We start from the raw sequence: 11,472 nt of genomic DNA, 5'->3' as shown, positions 1-11,472 counted from the left end.
CCAGGTCCAAGCTGGTTTATGCATGATACAGGGCACCTACTGGAAGAAAAATTGCTGGTGGGAAATTTGAGGTAGCAGAAAGTGGCTACAACTTCTTCTCACCTGGGAAGTCCACAGAGAGCCAATAAAGCCCAAAGAGTGGATAGCACTGGCTGTGGAGGGGGCATTGCCAGGACAACCAGGAGATGTACTGACTCATATCACACCTTCTGTAGCTTCCTCCTTCAGGGAAAATTAAAGCGGACTTTCTACTGGGCAAGAGTGAATTTGTCCTTTGCTGTGTGGCTGATGCACTTTGCACCAGTGGTATCGGTTACTGCTGCTTGTCAGCTAAATTCCTTTAGAACTCACTAATGAACAGGACTTCAGCTGTATTTATTACTTACACAGCAGCAGATGTTCCAGGTCCAGCCATTTCATACGCTGCCTGTCTGTGTGTTCCAGGATGATGCCTAAATACACAATGTAAAATAAATAACAACAATAATAATAAAACCTTCCCTTGTTGAGTGCAAAGTGATATTAGCAGCCCCTAGACACGTCTTTGGCATCTCCTACTGTGGGCCTAAGGGTGAGCTGTGGGCAAGAGGATGCTAGAGCAGTTTAGAGTCCACACTGAAGAAAATGAGAGAGACATTTTTTAAAAAGAATGTTTCCATAAAACCCATTTGCTTGAAACAGTCTGTGTTCCTCTTGCCACTGCTGTCAGTTATTGGAGACATACTAAGATAGTGTCTTGGTCTAGTGGTCTGTGCAAAGGACTGGGGCCAGGAATAAGTGAGTTCTAAGCAGGGATCTCACAAGGTGACTGATAGGTGAGACGTAGGCCACAATGCCTGCCTGTCTCACATGGGTGTGGTAGGGTGAAGAGGGCACAGGGCCAAAGAGGAGGAATCTAATGCTTCCTTGACAAGGTGGTGTGGCCAGGAACCTGAAACAGCAGGTGCTATGGGGAGGTGGGCTGCATGCCTCCCAATGATGAAGTAGCAGTGAGGAGCACTGAACAACACTGTGGGTAGGTCTGCACTTTGATCTATGGGTATCTCTCCCAGTTCAATGGGACATGCCCACACTGGCTCTGACAGCGCTAGCATGCTAACATTAGAATGTAGCTAAGGCAGCACGAGCAGTGGGAGGAGCTAGCCACCTTGAGAATAGACTTTGGGGTTTGGATGGGATCATACTTGGGGTGGTTAAACCTCCTGCTGCTCCTGCCATCGCAACTACTCTCTATTTTTAGCACGCAGGACTAGTGCAGGTACGTCTCATCAAGCTGGGAATTATACACCCAGCTCAAAGTGTAACCATGCCCTACGTGACAATGTCCCTGCCTCTACTACTAAATGACTGCACCGTGCTTTCCCTGCAATGATCCCGAAGCACTGATAGCAACTAATCCACCACACTGGGGAGGTAGGGATATTAACATCTCCATCTATGGATGGGAAGCTGAGGCACAGAGAGATTAATGGCAGCTCAGCGCTGCACAGTGGGATTGTTTCTGTCTCCCTCAATGGAAATACCAAAAGGGACACTGGGCATCATCTCTCACCAGCTAAGTTGGCTGCAACTGCCCGGATCTCTTCCCAGCTGCTATAGAAGTACGTGATGGTGATTTGGTACAATTTCTCCAGCAGCTCTGCATTCTCTTTGGCCTAGAGGAAATCAGGGACACATGAGCTCTCTCTGGCCAGAAGTGCCCTTTGACTGCCAGCACATGCTTTTACGAACCACAGGTAAATAAGATAGAGAACAGGTGGCTGGGTAGAAGTGGGAACAATGGGAATCTGTGGCAGATTTACATTTCCCATCACCCTCAGTCGTATATCCCACTCTTACAGTTATTTACATTATCCATCACACATCCCCCCCCACAAACCTCTACACCACCACTCCAGTCAATAATCTCAGACAGTTCAACAGCTCACTCACAAGGTATCTGCAAATGTCCACATGGAGCTGTTCAGGCTTCAGCTTGGCTGTGCCACCAAGGTGCTCATTAATTGCACTTTGGAGTCTCTTCAGTCCCAAAAATGGGAAACAGAGGTGAAACGTAGCTCTGCATTCCTGAAAAAGAGTGTCACACCATTGAATTGTTCCCTACCGAGTGCTATGTTCATTCAAAGGGAACTCATCTGCGTGACTGCTCATCTATTCCAGGATCAAAAAAAGAGATTCATCTGGATGTAATTGGCAGAAAACATGCAGGAATGACTAATAGACGGGAGAGCTTCAACTGAAACCTGGCGATAGCATCAATGTCTTTTGGGAACAGATAGACCGATGAAAGCTGCTGCACCAGGCATAGCTGTGGTCTCTCTGTTCTGGGGAGGCAGGGGCCTGGGGTGCAGAGACAGACAGGAACAGAGACCTGTCGGGGTCAGACCCATGACCTCTCCTGGATTCTGGTGAGGCAGCCATGGACCAACCTGGCTGGAACTGACTCAGCAGGAGGGCAATGAACTGAGGGGAGAATTTGGGCCTCCACAGCAGGCAGGAATAGCAGAGCTCCCCTGGCATTGGAAGGAAGATTCCTTTTGCTTAGTAAATAAGTCACTGTCGGTCTTACCATTGAAACCTCAGGGTTTGGGTCTTGCAGGTGCAGCAGAAGTGTGACCCAGCTCTTTTTAACCTGGTCGGCGAAATAGGTCTTCCATTTTCTCTTTGTCAGCCGGGCCAGGATGCCAAATAGGACAAAGGCCATTGAGCGAAGAGCATCATCCTCCTACAGCCAAGAAAGCCCCGCAAGTTAGTAACTAAGAGACAATCACATCATGCACTTTGCACAGCCATCTCTTCTACGCTAAAGTAGAGTGATTCCAACTACAGCTAGTCGGAAAAACGGTAATTAACCAATTTTTTGTTCGAATTTGCTGATTCATCAAAATATTTTAGAGACCGTTCAGTTTTGATGAAATTCCTCCGGAAGCCAGGTAGGGGTCCTTAGAAACTTGCCTGGTGTCTTTCCAGTGCACTCATCCAGCTCTGTAGCAGCCAATCTAGCAGGCTGATTGGGATCGTGGGCTTCCAGGCCCCCAGCTTCTGGGACCCTGGGAGTCCTGGCTCTCAAATTTGCAACTCCCTGGCACCTCTAGCTCCCAGAGTTTCCTGGGTTCCCAGCACCGGGATAGTCTGAGAGCAGACTGCCCTGGGCCAACGCTTCCCATAGAGCTAGGTTGAGAATAGTAATTTTGTTTCACAAAGAGTTTTGAACTTTGGGGAGAGGGGTTCCCACAAATAGGAACAAAACCCAAATTTGAAATCTCTAAATTCTGTCAAAACAGAATGATCATTCCAACCCTCTCACATAAAAATGGTATAGAACAGGCCCAACACTCTCTATTGTACTCTGTAACCCCCATTTCATGGTTATCTAGCTACCTAATCTAGTATTCAGACTTTCTTTGAGGTTCTCAGTGGCAATAAAGAAGAATAGAAGGGTGAGACTGTGGGAGCAGGGATGTCATCCCCATCCTCCTAATGTTCTCCTCCGTAAAACACCTCTCTTCCCTGGGGCCTAAAATCTCTTCACTCCGACATGAGCAATGCCCAGGGAGTCCACATCACGCATTGTAAATGGAGTCTAATCAAGATCGGTTGAACTGGGGTTGGAGAGATCTGTTCACATACATCGTCAAAGTAAGTCCGGATCTGTTGGGTGAGGTCTTTGAAGGAGGAACCTATGTCCTTCTCTTTCAGCTCCTTCAGGACTTTGGCCAGTGCTTTCATGCTCTCGCCAATGACTTCCGAACTGAAAATGTCATGTAAGGCCCCGATCAGTATGTCCAGAAGAAACTTCTTGTACTTTTTCATCTGTACAAACATATGACATTAAAGAACACTTATCACTGATCACACTTCTAATAAGTTTTCTTTAGCAGTTATGAAGCTGTGGGAATTTCATCAACCCCGTCTCCCCCCCAGAGACCTATAGCTATATTTCAGACCAGGTGCTAGCTACAATGAGCCCAACCTGGTGCCATAATACACCTGTGTAATCCTATTATTAGATTCCTAGTTACTTAGATTCCAAGGCCAAAAGGGACCATTGTGATTATCCGGTCTGACCTCCTGCATAACATACAACTTCCCCGAAATAGTCTCTGTTTGAACTAGAGTGTATCTTTTAGAAAAACATCCAATCTTGATTTTAAAATTGCTAGTGACAGAGAATCCACCACCACCTTTGGTAAATTGTTCCAATGGTTAATTAAAATTACCATTAAAAATGTATGCCTTATTTCCAGTCTGAATTAGCCTAGCTTCATTTTTCCCCATTGAATCTTGTTATACCTTTGTTTGCTAATGTGAAGAACCCATTATCAAAATTTATTCCCCATGTGAGTAGTTATAGACTGTCCTCAAGTCACTCCTTAACCTTCTCTTTGTAAAGCTAAATAGATTGAGCTCCTTGAGTCTATCACTAAAGGTATATTTTCCAATCCTTTGATAATTCTTGCGACTCTTCTCTGAATCCTCTCTAATTTATCAGCATCCTTCTTGAATTGTGGATACCTGATCTGGACACAGTATTCCAGCAGTGCTCACATGAGTGCCATATTCAGAGGGAAAATAACTTCTTTACTCTTCTTCAAGATTCCTCTGTTTATACCTCCAAGGATCATTTCAGCCCTTTTGGCCACAACTTCATACTGGGAGCTTATGTTCAACTGATTATCTGGCACGACTCAAGTTTTTTTCAGCATCATTGCTTCCTGGGATAGAGTCTCTCATCCTGTAAGTATGGCCTGCATTTTTTGTTCCCAGATGTATACATTTACATATGGTCATATTAAAGTGCCCATGGTTGACTTATGCCCAGCTTACCAAAGGATCCAGCTTGCTCTAGATTTACTGCAAAGAGGTTACTAGGGTATATGAGAGAGCAGAATTTGGCCTAGTGCATTTTGTGCAGCCTCTGTAAACTCTGAACAACTCTCTCTCTTGGTTTCTCTAGTTATGCTGCATTCTATTCAGTAATCTCTCTTACCTTCTCAGGTGCCCCATAAACTAAATTTCCCAGGCCTCTCACAGCCATCTGGCGGACAATGCTGTTCCTATCGTGTGACCTTTCTTCCAAGATGCTCAGGACAGACTTAAGGAACTTCTTCTCCCTGAGCATGGGATCACTCATTAGCTGAAATAAAATCAACATGTCCATTAGCCCCAATATGATCATTAAGATTGGCAATATAATTTGAGCAGACATGGAATACACTAAAAACAACAAGGAGTCCTCCTACAGCCACAGTCTTGTGGATACAGACTAATATGGCTACCCCTCTGATACTTGGCACATAAGACACTGTAACTTTATTATTCCACACAAATGAGAAATGTCTTAAAACATGGAGCTTTCCTTTTGGGCACTATAATAGGGATCCACTCACCTCTTGAGAGCCTCTTAGTGGCTGGGTCTGGTACCACAGTCCTTTTCTCACCCCTGGCGCACCCTGCCAGCCGACCTCAGTGAGTCTTCTGTGTCTCAGGCCTCTGGCTGCGTCCCAAAGTCCAAATGAACCCCTTCTGGGGTAGTCAAGAACAATCCCATTGCCCTCACTAGGGTCTCCAGCCCCAGCTCTGGGTTCTTGAAATTCTGCCCTTTGTTCAAGCTCTCCATAAGCATTGTCCCCTCCGTGGGGCTTATGCCACTGTAGATGGTAGGGGAACCAGGGCCTGCCCATAACTCTGGGTTCCAAACCATGGACCCTGGAAACAGTAGCTAGGCACTGCTTGATTTCAGTTCATTTTTGCTTCTTCCTACCGGCCACTTTTAGCTTCATCCTCACCTCCGGGTTAAAGTTCTTAGGGACCCTCTTCCTGCAAATCCAGCTTAAGCAAATGCTGCCAGAATCAAACTCTGGCTATCCCCTGAATTTCTGTGGCCAGAGAGCAGCACCCTTTCTTGCCCCTCCAGGTCCTGCCAGGAACTGACCCGCTAAGGCCCTGCAGCTCCTTTTAGCTGAGCCTGATGGGCTCTGATTGGCTGCTTTCATGAGTCCTCTCTAGTCAGACCCAGATTTGTGGCTGTTTTCCTGGGGCAGGGTGTAGTAGGACCACGGGGCCTCTTGTAAGGAGCCTCAAAGCCCAAGTACAGCCCATCACAGGCACAGATCGATTGTTTTTCTTAGAACCAGATGAGCCCCTAAGATAGTTGCTTAGCATAAGTGGGAAATATGATGCCAATGTTAGAGGAAGGCTGTGGAAAGGGCGGATGGTCCAGCTGTTATCACACTAGCCCAGGACTTAGGAGACCCAGGTTCAATTTTCTGCCCCCTCAAAGACCTTGGGCAAGTCACTTAGCCCTTCTGTGCATCAGCTCCCTGCCTGTAAAATAGGAATCATTGTGCTTCCCTACCTCCCAGGAGTGTCGTGGGGATATGACATTAAAGAGTTTTGAGGTACTCAGATACTACAGTAATGAGAACCTAAGATAGATGTGAATGTATTTGTATGTTGCTTGTTTTATAGTATTAGGACACTAAGGTTCATTCAGAAGATCTGCTGAGCTAAACCAAAATCAGGAGCTGTTGTGTAGTATCAGCACTAGGACTTGGCAGAAGAGGTCCAGGAATTCAAACTTTGTCTGTATCTCTCTCAGCCAGCACCAGTGGTTGTGTAGCTAGCATAGGCAATGACAGCAATAAAAATATCAGAGAGAGAATGACTCAGAAAGGTGTAATGAAATTCCTTGTGAGGTTTCCATATAAAGGAGGACCCATTCTACTATCTAAAATGACAATTACTCCTATGAACTGAACTGTACAACTCCCGAAAGAAAGGCAAACATGAGACAACAGTCTAATGGTGAAATTGCTCTTCAGAACCCTCTGTCTTACCTGGGCAAGGAAAGCTGTGCTGGTGACTCGGAGGTTTTCTGTTGGGGAATTCACCCAGGGGAGGAGGCTCTGTAAGATCTCAGGTGTTATTAGTCTAGATCTTAGCAGAACACTGGAAGACAAAATAAACCGCTTATGGGGTAGATTGCACACTTCAAAAACTCAGCTGCTCTGAGCATACAGCACTGATATCTAAGAATGGGAGCTGTGTGTTTCCACCCAGGGCATCCCCCACAAAGCTATAAACTGGAGGTTCCCTCTCAGCCACTCTATTTGCTACTGATTCCCAAGGATAAAATCATGCCTCCTAGATCTCTTACCTCACCAGCAGACACACTCCATCATGGTGAGTCTTGGGGTTTTCAAGCAGACTCTGTGTTCTCTGCTCCCTGAGCGCTCTCACCAGTCTCTCATTCCCAGCTTTGAAAAGCACAGCCTCTAATGCTTGGATAGAAAGCCTGGGGAAAGAGAGGCACAGAACTGCAGCAATCAGTAGGAAGGTGCAGCCTGAACAGAGCGAGGAAGCCCCGGTTACTTGTCAGGTCTGCTGTTCATCGACAGTTCATCCATTGGCAATATCCTGGACACCAGTGTCCCTGGAAGGACTTGATGCCGGGAGGTAAGTTTCAGTCTCATACATCTCATATGACTAGTTTTGCTAGGGACAAAATTTTGCAGTCATTTTTCCCTTTCTGCAAGGAGTCTGGGCACTAGCAGAGTACAATGATATGGAAAAGATACATGATCAGGACCCAAACACTGGGGGCATAGAGTGTGGTGATCACTAATGGACATTTATGATGTGACAGAGAGCTGAGGGTTTGCACTTGAATCAGCACTCTGGTCACTATTAGTACTAATTTGGTTCCTCACAGAAGGCCTAATTGGACAGAGGTGTACCTGATTACGAGGTCAGATTGGGGCTAGTGAGTCAAGGAACCAATCATTCCATTAACAGGGAAACTGTACAAAAGGACATGGGCAGGAGCTCTTTGAGGGGAACAGACAGAGAAAGAAACTTGGGTAACCAGATGTCCCGATATTTGGGGCTTTATCTTATACGGGTACCTGTTACCCCCCACCCCCTGTCCTGATTTTTCACACTTGCTGTCTGGTCACGCTAGGAGAAACAGAAAGACAAAAAGCTAGGAGAGCCTGACAAAGTGAGGTCTCTGAGTGGAAACACCTTAGCCCCCACTTTTGGAGAAGAGTTTAGAAAGTTGAGATACAATATAAAGGTGCTATGTATTGGTAGGGGGATTAAATAGACTATATGTTGGTGCTTACAAGCAAGAAAGTCTCAACGCGGTCTGTGTTTGTGGAAGATGTGGGGGTGCAACACCCCTCTCTGTCACAGCTGGGGGCTCATCAGGGATTTCCCTGTTATCTATGCAAATGGAGAGCCTGTTGGAGAAGCCGGTGTAGAGGTTTTGGCAGTCCGGGTGATGGAGGGAACACTGAAATGGATGGTGAAGCAGCAAAGAGAAGTGTAGAACAGGGGTTCTCAACCTTTCTGTTTCTGAGCCTCCCCCCACCCTCAACATGCTACAAATACTCCATGGCCCAGTTCCAGGCCTCTGCCCTGCCAGGCATCAGAGTTTGGGGCTCCTGGCTCTGGTTTTTAACCTCATGGGGTGCAGAGGCTCGGGGCTTTAGTGCAGGTGCTGGGCCTCAGGGCTCCAGCGTGGCTGGGCTCAGAGCTTCAGCTTTCTGCCCTAAGCCCCAGCTAGTCTAATGCCAGCCCTGCTTAGCGGACTCCCTAAAACCGGCCTGGTTGAGAACTGCTGGTGTAGAAGACCCTACAGACCTTCCAACAATCCCACCATGCAGAAAAACAGCCTTTGCTTGCCTGGTAGGTTTAACAGCAAAAGAGCCTTCAGGAATTTATACAGGAGCAAGCCTAGGTCTGGCAACAACTCCTCCAAAGTTTGGCCAGTCCTGTGACAGGAAATGGAAACCAGGCACAGGAGATCAGACTCTGTAAAATGGGACCTGCGAACAACCCTGATGTGTTTTTGGTTACTCTTAAAGGAGCAGCAGTGAGACCTCATAGGGACAGAACAATGTGGGGCCTTCAACTGACACCCTATTTAACCGGGGAAGCACATATATGGGTCTTAGTGATTAGCAGGCAAGAGATTATGACATGATTAAGGCAGCCATGCTGGACTAGGTGGGGCCTGTTCACAGAAAAGTACTGCCAGAAATGGAGAGTTGAAAGATGGATTGAGGGATTATGCCTCTGTGCATTTGGACAGAAATTAAAAGATTGGGCCACTCATTGGTAAGGCCAGATACTCAAACTGTGGGGGAGGTCATGGACTGCATGATTCTGGAAGTTTCTTCAGAGTCTCCCTGAGCATACCCGAGCATGGGTTACGTGGCGCCAGCCAGTTAATCTGGACCCCACAGGTAAAGTTACAGAGGAATTTGCAGAGGCGGACATTCCCAGAGTGAGTCAGTGGTTTAAGGGACTAGATTTGAGAAGGACCAGAGTGCCTCCAGCTGGGAAGGGCAGCAAGAAGAAGAGGGAGGCGCCTCAAGGAACTGTAGTGGGAGCTTATCCTACAGTGTGCTACCGACATAGACGTGAAGGACATCTAAAAAGAGACTGTCCTAAAATGGACTGTGGGTTTGCACAGTTTTGTGGCTGGGATAAGACTCCCAGGCAGGGAAGAAAAAAGAAAGTACCTACCATATCGGTATGGGTAGGGAGGAGCCACCAAAGGGACTAATGGACACAGCTTCATCCTGTTTGTTAATCGGGCAGGAGTTAGTGAAACCCCACTGGATACTTCCCAGAGGTAGGATCAAAACTGAATATGTACATGGGGACAATAAATTCTGCCCAATGGCAGAGGTGACTCTGGAAATCAAGGGGAAGTTTAGGCAGAAACATGTAGGGGTAGTGGATGGATTGCCCCACTGCCTTCTACTGGGCATGGACTGGCATCCCTTTCTAACAGGGACACCAAGGCATGTATGGAGGCTCAGGAGGGTGGAAACAAAACCTGAAGGGCCAGGTAAAGAGGAAATATATGTAAAGGGGCTGGAGGAACCTAGACACGAAAGTACAAGCCACAGAGAAGGTGAGGATGCAGAAGTCCCCTGAGAGACAAGAGGGAGGAGAAAGAAAACAAAGGTCAAGAGTAAAGGTGACTTAAGATCATCCATTGGGGTCAAACAGTCATCAGAGCCCTTACCACCAGGATCTCAGGAGCGGGCATCCCGAGAACACTTTGGAGGACTCAGCGCAGTCTGTGTTCATGGAAGAGGCCGGGGCACAGCATACCACCCCTCACATACAGGTACCTAAAATAGGCCTGCACATGGGCCAACGGCAGGCTCAGAACACTTGTGTCTGCAGCGCCAGCAATCACCTAGCTAGGTACCCATCCATGTGAACAAATTCAAGTTTTGTGGACAAAGCTTAGGCACCCATGTTTGAAAACCTGACTCACTGTGGCCACTACATAAGACCAGCCTTACTGGGTCAGTCCAATGGTCCATCTAGTCCAGTATACTGTCTTCCAACAGTGGTCAATGCCAGCTTCTTCAGAAGGAATGAACAGAACAGGGCAATCATGAAGTGATCCAATCCCTGTTGTCCAGTCTCAGTTTCTGGCGGTCAGGCCTAGGGACACCCAGAGCTTGGGGTTGTATCCCTGACCATCTTGCCTAATAGCCATTGATGGACCTGTCCTCCATGAACTTATCTAATTCTTTTTTAACCCAGTTACACTTTTGGCCTTCACAACATCCCTTGGCAATGAGTTCCACAGGTTGACCGTGTGTTGTGTGAAGTAGTACTTATGTTTATTTTATAGCCACTGCCCATCCATGAACAGAGTTTAGATCCTGGTTTCCTAGGAAAATTCAGAGACGTTATAAAACCCTGAAGTCTGTAATTTGAGCACCTTGTTGGCACAGAATAAAGAAACACAACAATAATAGAAACTAATAATGTTGTGAGATTGGTGGGAAATGTACATTAATGGGCTATCAGAGCTGAAGTCAACTGATGACTCAGGAATCTCTTAGTGTTAACTGGCGAGGGGCACAGAGTGGGTGCAGAGTGGTCTGGTATGTACATTCTAGTTCACTAAAAGATTGCCATATGAGTCTCAAATAAAAGCCCATGTCACCAATATCATTGTGAAACACATGTACAGATGCGGTGTAAAGAGTCATGTATATGCATTGAAAATTACATTCTTATGATCTGTGTCTAGGGACTAGTCACCAGGAAAGGTGGAAAAATGGTTTTCTTTCAGGGAAGAAATGTTTATCCATCTGTTTCTTTATTTGTAAATTAAGCATGTAGGGTTCACATTCAGTTCAGAAGGACTGTGAGAACTTCAAAGAAAGAAAAGTAACAGGAAGTAGACAGGGGGTGGGGACCCAATTTTGGGGTACACATCAAAGGTGTGCTCTAGTATATTTGGGGGACAAAGAAGACACCCTGGCATCTTTCACTTAGGAAGTAGATGGACAGTGATATGGACAGTGGGGTTGCTATCAGGCGTGGTTGAGAACTTTGGGTGAGAAACATCTTTAGACAGGAGGTTAAGCTGTTGGTTAAGTTTAGTCTCTAAGAGCATGTTACGATTTCATTTTACATGTAACCATTTTT

General features: G+C 46.5%; 1 protein-coding gene across 1 annotated transcript; it reads right to left on the bottom strand.

Moving 5' to 3' along the window:
• Nucleotides 1-1,552: 1,552 nt before the first annotated feature.
• LOC113408046 (protein maestro-like) lies at nt 1,553-4,060 on the bottom strand (the record flags this gene model as incomplete). Its single annotated transcript, XM_026659821.1, has 3 exons — nt 3,631-4,060; nt 2,570-2,725; nt 1,553-1,655 (listed from the first exon to the last, which is right to left on the bottom strand). Coding segments are annotated over exons 1-3 (454 nt in total), but the record flags the coding sequence as incomplete, so codon positions are not given.
• Between the last annotated feature and the right edge of the window lie 7,412 nt (nt 4,061-11,472).

Source organism: Terrapene carolina, unplaced genomic scaffold (assembly GCF_002925995.2).
Source record: "Terrapene carolina triunguis isolate 2854851 unplaced genomic scaffold, T_m_triunguis-2.0 Scaffold704, whole genome shotgun sequence".
In the NCBI taxonomy this organism is placed as follows: Eukaryota; Metazoa; Chordata; order Testudines; family Emydidae; genus Terrapene; species Terrapene triunguis.
This window is presented reverse-complemented; position numbering and strand designations above follow the sequence as displayed.